Consider the following 12070-nt stretch of genomic DNA (forward strand, 5'->3'; position numbering starts at 1 on the left):
AGGAGAGGAGAGGAGAGGAGAGGAGAGGAGAGGAGAGGAGAGGAGAGGAGAGGAGAGGAGAGGAGAGGAGAGGAGAGGAGAGGAGAGGAGAGGAGAGGAGAGGAGAAGGATCTGGGTTTGCTGGTCAGCAGCTGAATGTGAGCCGGCTGTGTCCAGGTGGCCAGGGCTGATGGCATCCTGGCCTGTATCAGCAATAGTGTGGCAGCAGGAACAGGGCAGTGACTGTCCCCCTGTACTTGGCACTGGTGAGGTCACACCTGGAGTGCTATGTCCAGTTCTAGGCCCCTCACTACAATAAAGACACTGGAGCATATCAGGGAACAGGGAATGAAGTGGGAAAAAGGGTTAAGAGAGTAATTCATGAGAGAAGCAGCTGAGGGGACTGGCGTTGTTTGGCCTGGAGAAAAAGGAGGTTCATGGGTGACCTTATCACTCTCTAAAACTGCCTGAAAGGAGGGTGTAACCAGGTGGGAGTGGGCCTCTTCTCCCAGAAAATACTGACAGAATGAGAGGGCATAATCTCAAACTGTGCCAGGGCATGTTTATGTTGGACATCAGGGAGAATTTCTGCATGGAAAGGGTGATTAAGCATTGGAACAGGCTGCTCCGGGGTGTTGTGAAGTCTCAACTCCTCAAAAAGTTCAAGAAATAATTGAATGTGGAATTTAGTGCGGTTTAGTTGATGAGGTTGTGTTCATTTAAAGTTTGGACTTGGTGAACTTGGAGGTTTTTTCCAACCTTAATGATTCCATGATATCCCTCAGCTGGTGTCTGTTCTGATATACTTTGTCTCGGAAGCTGTGTCTACTCTTCAATAATAGGAAGGTTAAAGCCTCTCTATGCAGAGAAATAACAGCCAGATTATATCTGACTACCAAGCAGAGGTGATAACTACACAGAGCAATCCTTCGAGTAATGAAAGTTGTTAATTCATTTTTTTTCACTGTTCCTTATTCTTAGCAAATTTCATGATAGCTAATATTTTATTTGTGTTACTTAGCAAGGTGTGTAACCTACATACTCTCTCTCCTGTCCTTTGTTGCACAGCCTACTGATGTTCCTTGTCCTTCGTCCTCTTTTAAAAAGTAAAAGCAGAAAATATTCCACAATGTGTGAGACTGTAAACTATAATTCTCATACATTTCCAGTTCTCATTTGGATAAATGCTTCCATGTGATCATCCATTTTAAGTTTTTTCAGTTTCAAAGTTTATGTAATTATTTGCGTTACATGGAATATCTTGACATAGCCGTCATTATTTTCAGTTATAATAGACTAAAACGACCTGGTGGTGGCAATTTAAGAACACTATTGTCCTTAAATGTATTCCTCCCCAAGCCACAGCAAATAAAGCTTACATTAATTTAGTATGAGTTTCTCAGAGCAGGCATAAAAAAAGACCTTTTTAAAAGTAGGGTCAGCTTTAAATGCTCTTATATATACAACATATATTTACACCAGAGACTTATGAATTCATAATAAGTCAATATTACATTAAGAACACTACTGTGGATATAATACATAGCTCTATATAGCTTTCTGTAATAGCTAAATAAATACTAATTAATTCTATTTTACTCCATTTCTACTTTTTCAGCATTTTACCAAATGCCTTAATGTGCTTCAACTTTCTTGCACTTAATGTGCTTTCTCGGGTTTCAACCTGAGAAGCCGTGGATAAAGAGACAACAAAATTCCCCTGAAACTACAGAAATGGCACAACTTCCTTTAGTAGATCATGTCCTCTCAAAAAAGGGTGCAAATCCACATCCTTGGATCCTTGGTCCTTCAAACAAACCTCAAATGAAATAAACTTCATTTGAAATCCTGTCCCAGAGAAACTACTGGCCAAGGAGCTTTGAGATCTATAGTCTCAAAATAGTGAATTTCTGCACAGATTTTTCACAAAGTCTCTCATGACATCATACAAAATGTTTTCAAAAGATCTGGTTGGCAACACTTTTTCCTCCCCTCCTCACCGTGGCATTTTCTTATTTTTATGATGATCATTAGGAAATATTTTGTGCAGCGCCTACCTACAAAAAGCTGGCTGTTGAGTTGCAAGCGAATATGTCCATCAGGTGGAGCACTGTGAGATCTCTGAGGAAGTTGATCTATTTGCAGGGAAGCCTCTTTGACATTTCGTTCAGCCTTCACATAATGCCACTGGTTGTCATTTAAGGAATTGCGTGATTGCACTATGACTTCGCTAGGACCGTTTCCCACATCAAATGAAAAAGCCACTTCATATGGAGCTAGAAAGAGGGAAGTAGTAGCAGACATTTAAATTATTTCATAATTAATTGAGTCACAAAATAATTAATAGCAGAACAAGATACTTTAAGGTTTAGCTACTATTTCATGGAATAAGATTGACTGTTTTAGAGGAAGAGTTTACTGCGGAGGCCTACAGCTCATTCTTCACACTCACTGACAGCAAGAGCAATGATTTATGCACCGCATAGAAACCAATCAGTTTGCGGACCCCTGGAGAGCACAGTAGTCAAGAAACAGTGAAATGTGCTAGCTTTGCAATTTTTCAGTTTGGATGAAATGCATCTCTTGATTACATATTAATTTATTGCTGTTGTTAACTATATTTAAATTATCACAACTGTAATCCAACCAGCATCTTCTACTGTCTATTCACTTTTGTTATTTACTCATACAGCCTCTACGAACATCAGAGAGAAAATTTTGATGTAGTTTATAAAATTATGATTTAAAAATAGAGTTTTTCTCTGAGCAACTTTCACATTGCACAACTTCACAATTTGCCTAGAAAATCACTGAATCTTTGCAGGTCAAAATAAAAGGATGAGGCATATGTCGGAATACCGAGGATCTGAAAATTGTGAATTTTCTCTCGGAAAGTCTTTCTTTTATATATTGAAAGACAATAATGTATGAAAAAAAAGTATTCTCTTGACAACGGATAGCCATAATTTTGTATTATTAAGGATTTAATTAAAGGATTATAGAGAAGATTCCACAAATCCAAAAAAAAGTTTCGTATTGACATCATTGAATTCAGCCAGAAAAGCAAAAGAATTAGGAATCAAGGGAATTAGATGAGCTTCAAACAACATTTTAAACATTAATTAACTGAAGTGGAAAAAAATATTCCATGCAGTATTTTTTACTTTCTTTTCACTTTTAAAAAAGACATTAGACATTTTTAAACATTTAAATCCACTCTGGCCAACCTTTAGACTGAGTAATGTCACACATTTGCAATCCTTAAGCCCTAAATCTTGTTGCTATAAAACGTTATTTTTATAATAGTTGAACCTAAGACAGAAAAGTAAAATGGGAAACACATAAACTTTTTCAGTTATTAAATAAAGCATATTGTGCAGTCAATTTAAAAATTGAATGCCTTTTGTAATAAATTACCTCCTCTGCTTAAAAATCAAGTTTACATAATAATAAGAGATAATTGATATTTAAACAGTTCCTCAGTAAAATAAATTAGCTTTAGGATAAATTTCTTTTCTTTGGAAAAAGCTGAGAACTCACTCTCTCTTTTAGAGGGATAAAAAAAAAATCCCAACCAAAAAACAACCACAACCACACAGCAGGAGAACAAAAGCCACAGAAAATCCATGTGACTGGCTAAAAAGAATTTCTACTGACTGTTACCTTCTGCAGAGAGGTCTTTGTAATCTTCTGGATACTATTGGATTTAAGCTTGAAAACACAAGTTCTGCTTTGAACTCACTGAATGGGCCTATTGAATAGCGTATCAGAATGACAGGTCTGATAAATAAAGTCACTGTTTAAATTTTAAAGGCAAGAAAGTGCACAACAAAGATTTTGAAATAGTGAATTATGTTAGTACCACTAAAAAATTCATACAATCTTGAAAAAAAGGAAGCAAATCCCTGAAGTTCCACATATGAAGGCTGAAATAACAAGAATGGGTTCATGGTCACCCATTGTAGTGTCTGAAGACTAACCAGAATACGTCAGAAAAAGTGAAAGATATAATCACTTAACATTCTATAATATTATAAGAACAATACTGCAAATTTGAAAGAAAACTTGGTTTTATAAGAACCACCAGGAGAATATGCCACAGAACGAGGAAGGATGATACTGGATTCTAAAACATATCATCTTGCAGCAAAGGACATATGCACAGAGAATTTTGGTAGTTTCTTAGGTAGCAGAAGAGAATGCATCCTAGGTAGCAGAAGAGAATGCACCCTGGACTTCTGGCACAAAAATATTTTTTTGGTTCCTACATTGGTCTCACTTTAAAACTATCCAAGCATTGCAAGAACCCTTGTAACCCTAATGCATTCAGTCATAGGCAGAGCACAACTACAGACTGGCAAAGGGGAGTGGAAGTTGATGGTAGTCATGGAGAGTGGTCAGTGGCTAGCCGTAGCTAGAACAACTAACAGAAAGCACAGCTACAGAGAACCATCCAGAGTATTGAGTGTAAGCATCATGTGCAGAAGCACAAAGTGATTACCAGCTAATATGCTACAGAATGCAAAATCCAGCATCTTCCATAAAGGAAGCAGTTGAACTGCACTCATCCTGGACAGTAAGTTGAAAATTTGGGCAAAGGCCACCAATAGTTGCATATTGCACTGTTCTGAACTACTTCCAAAGCAATTGCAGTAGCCCAGCCAAATCAATACACCATTCTGTTTCCAACCCTACTTTAAATTTCTATTTAACTCTTTGGAAATAAACCTTCAGTGAGCATTTAATATAAAATACCCAGACCTTTGGGTAGAGAATGTAACCTTTGGTCCTGTAAGTGTTTAGTAGAGTGTACTCTTCAGTGTTGAATCAGCTCTGTAGCTGTCAACCAGTATTTCTGCAGTAAATCAGTAATCAGGAAGAAGCTCAACATGCAGTTATAACTTATTGCAAAACAAAAATAAGGGATCAAATGTCTTCTTTGAGACAAGTATCTTCTTTTATTTACCCTCTCTTTTAAAATAGTTAGGATGCAACACACCTTTTTTGCAATAATGTTCTAGAATGTGTACACAGACGCACTACAGTGTCTATAACTTCATAAAACCAGCAGAATAGCTCTAAGTCTCACATTTCATATTACATGTCTGGATCTGACTTTTTTGTTTGAAGCTAGACTTCAATGTCTAAAGAACACTACCCCATAAATAAAATAATTAGATATAAAGTTTCAAAACAATCAATATATAACAAAAAATAAAGTTTCCTAAGTACTGAATGTCAAATGTTAATGATATGATAAAGTTTTAAACATTTTCTCACACCATCATCCTAAAGAGCAACATCTGACATTTGCCTTATTGTTATTTATTATTATACAAATAAAAGATATTAATTTATTTGAAACTATTAGTAGTACATAAGTGTAAGTTGGTAATTTACATTCACATTTTTATAAAGGATGTGGACTTACAAGATGATGAAATATAAGTCATCTTATACCATATGAAATGCTCAAGTTAATTTTTTTTTTGCGAAAAATACTCTTGATGGAAATATATATTGCTCACTTCTGATTGATATTTTCCTCAATAAAAGCAGACAACTCTGGGTCCACTACAAACAATCCTCCACTTGATTTAGATATGACATACATAAAAGAGTGGGTCTGTCTACTCAACAAATTAGGGTGTTTATGGAGATGAAGAAATATCTCTATATTCTATAAAATAATGAGAAAACTTTGCTTTTTTAGATGCTGAAATTATAGACCCATTCAGCCTTTTGCTTTCTCTCACACCTCCCTATTCATATAAAGTCATTTAAAACCCATAAGTATGCAGTGGTTTTTATGCTTATGAATGAATGGGACAAGTGACATGAGTCTGTCTTCATATTATTATTCTGAAGAAAAACTTACAGTCTTCTAACAAATGTCTGAATAAATTCAATTCTCAGAACCATTCCTTTAATGCTTCCATGATTTAACTGTTTATTTTGAAAACAGAAAATAATTTATCAGACAAGACTATCATCAGTGCTTCAGAGAGCCTCCACTGAAGTGCTGATCCAGTACATTTTCTGTATTGCATGACACTGAGTTTACCTTTAAGCTGTTCACAGAGATTTAACAGAAGGCAGTTCATATTGCCAAAAAGTGGTAAAAACAGTGTTGAAAACAGGGTAGTTTTCAAGTACAGTACTATAGTATGAGATGATGAAACACAATTTCATTAAATACAAACCAATAATCTATAATTAAACTAATATAAAAGGTGTTTCCCTGTTTGTTTCATTTACATAAGATGTTAACATGGACAAAAAAAAACCAAGAAAGCAGAATATTTTATTTTTAATGAAAAATAGTTAATGTTTCTATAGCAATATTTTGCAAAACAACATATATATATATAGTTATTTGTACTCTTCTCTAGAAAATACTGGAGGCTGATAAGAAAATCCATTTGGAAAAAAATGAGGAACTGCCTAATCCCAAGGTAAAAATTGTTCTAATAGAACAATTTTAGAGAACTCTCAGAGTCACCAGGCAAGAAGAAGACTTTTCAATTAATGTGACTCTTCAAATTAATTCAAAAGTCTAATGAAAAAATGCTTTATCCTTTCAAATACTCTCTTTTTCAATAATGAGCAATATAAGAATAATACATTGGGTCAACTAAGATAAAGGTTTCATTTTGCGTTGATCACCTTATGTCAGATTTAGTGGGATATTTAATTCTCTGTTATGCAAAAAAAAATTTATTGCTGCTTTTAAGTCTAAGGATTTGTGTCTGCATAAATTAAAAAAAAATATTGAAGGAAAAAAAAACAGAAAGAAAAAAGACGAGAATGTGGGACTTAAGATACTGTGGCACAAGAGGTCTGAGTCTCACATGGCAATTGAGTGATTCTTCCAGCAGCCACATATAATGCCTGGTCTTAAAACTGGGATGAAGAGAATTTGGTGGTAGAGATGCACTGAACACAAGAAATACAAACAGTCTTAGCAGTCAGGGGCTGATTGCTGTGCTCTTAGATTAAGAAATCCCTGGGGCAGAAAATTTCTTCAAATGGATGCTTGTTTGGTCTCAGTGTTGTAATTTTTTCCAATAATGATAAAGATTTGGTAGTAGCAGTAGAAGTAAAAAAGGTAGAGAAGAGTTTTTAAGTACTCCTCCTTTAAATTAAATTAAATCCAATTTTTATAATAACAACAACAACAACAACAAAACCATTAGTCACGTTACTTACACTGCAACTCTATCCTTATGAAGTCTTGAATTCCCAGGTTCTCTAAAAACACTCCTGAGGATGCAGTAGTTTTAAAGAAAAATGAGACATCTGCACTGAATTCTCCATGGAAGGTGGGGAAATGCAGGTAGGATGTCTCTGTGTTGAAGGAAGCTGAATTCCAAAATGTTCCTGGTTAAGAGAATGAAAGGATGATAGACACAGTGTTATCTAACATTTTTAGTGTAAGTTTTATAACTGATAAACAAAAGAAAATTCCCAGATCTAAGAATGGGTTGCAGTGTTCAGAGAGTCTCACATCCACAGAAGCTTCCCTATTAGCTCATAACACAAAAAGATATGCATTATTGGGAATGTAGAATAACGTTTCACCAAGAATAAGGTGCTAAGCTCAGACAACAAAAAAACCAATTATTAGGAAACAAAATTAATTTCATCTCAGCTGGGAAGTCCGGTTATGGCCTGACGTATCCTTTCATGAAGTAAGCAAACATGGCAGCTATGAATGAAGTACGTTACCTACATTAAAGCAGTATGGCTGAGGGAGCTGTTTAGCCTGGAGAAAAGGAGGCTCCTGGGGACCTTGTTCTCTCTCCCAGGCAACCACCTGAAAGGTGGGCGTAGTGAGGCAGGGCCCATTGTCTTCTCACAGGTTACAAGTGACAGGATAAGAGGAAATGGCCTCAAGTTTAGATTAAATGTTACAAATATTCTTTTCACTGAAAGGGTTGTAAAGCATTGTAACAGACTTCCCAGAGTGGAGTAAAAATGCATGAAAGTGTTTGAAAAACTTGTGGATATGGCACTTGAGGTCGTGGTTCAGTGGTGAACATGGAGGAGGTGCAAAGCTAACAGCTAAGACCTTTTATTATAGATTTATTTAACCTTTACAACTCTAGGATTAGTTAGTACAAGCAATAACTATGAGACTTATTAAATATGTATTTTACATAACAAGGAAAAGAGACTTGTTACTGTTGTAGTCCAGTGAAATTTACCAGATATCTCAAAGAATGCAGGACAAATATCCTTGCAATTACTGTAGCAGAAATCAAGGAATTAAATTGGAAAATTTAATAAATTAGCATAGATATTTTCCTGATTTTATTTATTTTTAGTAAGCATCCAATCATGATTTGCGAGGTTTTGTTATTGATTTTTAAAATGCTGAAGTAAAATCTCTAATATCACCTTCTAATAAGGACAAAATCTTCATTTATGGTGTTCAACTAGAAGTACCTAGTTAATATTGCTGAATCTTTACAGATATATCAGTATTTCTTTATTAAGCTATACTGCTTTCTAAACAAAATGAGACATTTAATATTTTCTTATCTAATTGATCAAGCCTATTGAATATTCTCCTGATAATGTTGTGATCTCACTCTTATAGTTATGTAGTACTGTAATTCTTGCTCCAGCCATGTTCTGCTTTTAGGATGAGAAACGGGAATAAAAAAAAATATTTGAAAATTTCTTTCTTCTCTGCGAAATCAAACCTTATTATGCAGTGTATATGGAGGCCTAGTCCACAGCCAGTGAAGTAAAATTAAAGTCCATTCCCTCATTCCAGCAGAGTTTTTACCATTTTTGGAAGAGTTTGGAACCCAAACCTAGAAAACCCTGGAAAAGCAGCATGGCAGGATTTTCACACATATTCTGGCAATTGCTCATTTATGACTTTTGACACCCGGGAGTACTGCCAGCTATCACAAGTTAAAGCAGCCATCGGGATAACATTTACATGGTAAGGCAGCTGTGAACAGATGGCTCGGGCTGGGAGGGGAACATGTAGCTTTGCACCTCACTCTCCTGTGCTGCCTTATGGGCTTCTCGAGGTTGCCAACATGTGAAAAGTGCCACCAGACAAAAGCAGCAGCCTTACACATTGGCATCAATTTTAAGCCCATGTTCCTCAGCTGTGTCAGGTCATGGCTCCCACAGAGCAAACTTCACAACTGTTGCGGCTAACAGCTGTGTATCACAGCTACTTAAAAATAATGGGCTGGCTGTTACCAGTAATTCAAATACAATAGGAAGTTTAATACTGTAATTTATACAAAATTGGTACAACATTGCCAGCAATTAGCAAAGAGGCAATAGGGGCAGTAACAGTCCAGTGAAGTAATGATACAATTAGTTTCATAGAGCATTTGAATGATATTTGTAAATCAAAATGGAGTCCTTGAGGGAGGGCAGGGATAGGAAGCTTTATTTTTTCTCTCTTAGTTTAGTGCCTTTTCTTGTCTAACCATTCTTTTTCTCAGCTCTGAGAACTGTGTAATTTATGAATGTAAAGATGCTCTATCAATCAAGCAGCTTAAATACAGGCTTAGGAAAAGTATATTACAAAGTATCTTATAATGTTGTAAATCAGGGTGGGAAAAGAATTTCTTAGCTTTACAGCATCTGGCTCACAGTCCCCCATTTAGTTTTCTGGAACTGCCAAACACCATTTTGATAGAAAATCAATATTATTTAGCATTTTATCTAAGCTGTAAGACTGCAGTCTTCCTATGAGTAAAAAGAAGTAAGATCCTAATATAAATTATACATGAAGTTATTTTTTTGAAAAATATACATATGTTTTTGGCATATATCAACTAGCCTTACCAACGTGACACTGTAAAACAAAAAAAAAAGGGACAATAATAATAAAACAGATAAATTAGCCTTCTCAAAACAATTGTGCAATTGCAATTCATAGAGCTCTTCAAGTTCCTACTCAAAACTGAAATCTGCTCATCATTTATGTCAATTCCTTGTCATATCTCTAATGGCTGCATCTTCATTCTGTCAGCAGGGACACTGAGTATTGAGGCAAAGAAAATAAAGATCTTATGTTGCCAAACAGTATATTTTGTACTTTGGGATTTTTTTTTTAAAGTTCCACAGATAAAAGTCCAGAAGGGAAAACTGTGATCATCTAGTTCAATGTCTGATATAACACAGACTATATAAATTCCCTGAATCAGTCTTGTCTGAAAAAGAGAATTTAGTCTAGGAAAAATATTCAATTGATTGCATTAAAAATGTCAATTCATGGAAAATTCGCAAATGCTTTCCCTGTCATTTTGTGCATATGTATGTATCCACATACAGTGTAGCTTCAAATCCCAAACATTAAATACATTCCTGATTTTATCTCCTGCTTTCAAGAACATTATTTGAAATTTCTTCCTCTATGAAACTCTTTTAAAGTTTAACACATCACCTCAGGTTATACCCAAATTCAGCAAAGGGATTTAAATGCTTTCACTAAAAAATGAACCTCAACTTCTTAAATGCTGTCCTTTAACCTGACATTCTCTTCATATATGTAAAAGTGTAATCACAGACTTGTATTAAACCTCTTGATTATGCAAGAAGCTGCAAAGAGGACTAAAACAATGTTGATTAGACTGAGGTTAGGACAAACATGAATTAATAATAATTGATATAAAGCCAAATAAGGGGGAAAAGTTGAACACATGGTTTACAAATACTTCTGCTATTGAAAGTGAAAGACATGTCCTGATTTCTCAGGGTACTGAAGAGAGATGAAACAGGTTTTTGTTGTCAAATTAGAAATTTACTGCACTGCTTTAATGAAGGTATTGCAAGTTAGTCTCTGTTACATCCAAAGCTCACAATATTTCTTTTTTTATTTAAATGTCAAACAGAGAACTCACATTGAATGGATTATCTGCTTGCATTTACATGCTTGCACTGTCACTCTGCAGTTGAATTTACTTTTTTTTTATTCAGCCAAGTAAACAAGACTCCATCAAATACCTTATTAAAGTCTATCGGTGTCCTCACCAGTATTACCCTTATCTTTATTAATGTAAATTCCTGCTGAATGGTATATAATCTTTACAATGTATTATATTTTCTATAAATATGCATTTATATTATTTTTTATTAAGATCGAAATCAACAATTTTATTTTTGGCCCAAGAATTAGTCTTCTGCCGACAGATTATAATCACCCATTTAATATACATAATTTTGGCACATTAGCTATATTTCATTATTTTGGATTTATTTTTATGTCCTAACACTTACCAGATATTCACAGTAATAAATGAGAATATGTATACTAGGCCTTGTAATGAAAAGAACAAGAAAAAAAAAACACCCAACATAGAAGGGTGGGTATTTTTAATCTACTCCCACTAACTGACTCTATTGGAATTTATTCAACATCTAGCTTTTACTTCAATAATGACAAAAGAAATAAAGATAACTTTCTTTTTTCATGAAGACCATAGAATTTCTATCTGTTAATGTACCAAAAACATTGTTCATTCTCATATGCTTCAAAATCTTTCCTGTTACTCTGCTCAGTTGATATATGTTAGTGTTAATCTTAACTTTCACTATAGTTAGATACATTTTTCAATCTGATGCCAGCTGTCATACCATACAATTTATTAAACATATTGTAGAGCAGAAAAGGGATTATAGAAATGAATCAGTAATAAATCAGTACTTCATTTTGAAGGTGACAGAAAAGTGTGAGTGCTACCTTGGCATCTTATAGTAAAGTAACTTTACAAAAATGCTGAAAAAAGAAATAACACCTGAATATAATTTTTAAAAACTTTTATAAAATAAACTATATTGTATTTATTTTACTTTTGGATTTTTGGGGTTTTTTTCTTACCGAAGGCTACCCTTTCCTGCCTTGCTCTGACCAATATGGTTTGATTTTCTTATAAGTAACATACTCTGTTGAAGAGATCAATCCTTAAAGCCTAAAATAAAGAAGCCAAGTACTGAACTGGAATGTTAACTAAAAGAGTGAAAAAAAATACAGCAATAAAGAGCCACCTTCTGCTTGACTGTATTTGATACATGACTTTTCAGAAGCACCCAAATAAGTAAAACTAACTTGCAA

General features: G+C 34.7%; 1 protein-coding gene across 1 annotated transcript in view; it reads right to left on the reverse strand.

Annotated features, from left to right (window-relative positions):
• The window catches only part of CNTNAP4 (contactin associated protein family member 4), a 202851-nt gene that overhangs the window by 21595 nt on the left and 169186 nt on the right, over positions 1–12070 (reverse strand). The window contains exons 16-17 of the mRNA XM_005495530.4: positions 7189–7359; positions 2037–2255 (exon numbers count right to left, since the gene is read on the reverse strand). Coding sequence (XP_005495587.3) covers positions 2037–2255; positions 7189–7359 — 390 coding nt within the window. The remainder of the gene's footprint in view (positions 1–2036; positions 2256–7188; positions 7360–12070) is intronic.

This window comes from Zonotrichia albicollis, chromosome Z (genome assembly GCF_047830755.1).
Source record: "Zonotrichia albicollis isolate bZonAlb1 chromosome Z, bZonAlb1.hap1, whole genome shotgun sequence".
Taxonomy (NCBI): domain Eukaryota; kingdom Metazoa; phylum Chordata; class Aves; order Passeriformes; family Passerellidae; genus Zonotrichia; species Zonotrichia albicollis.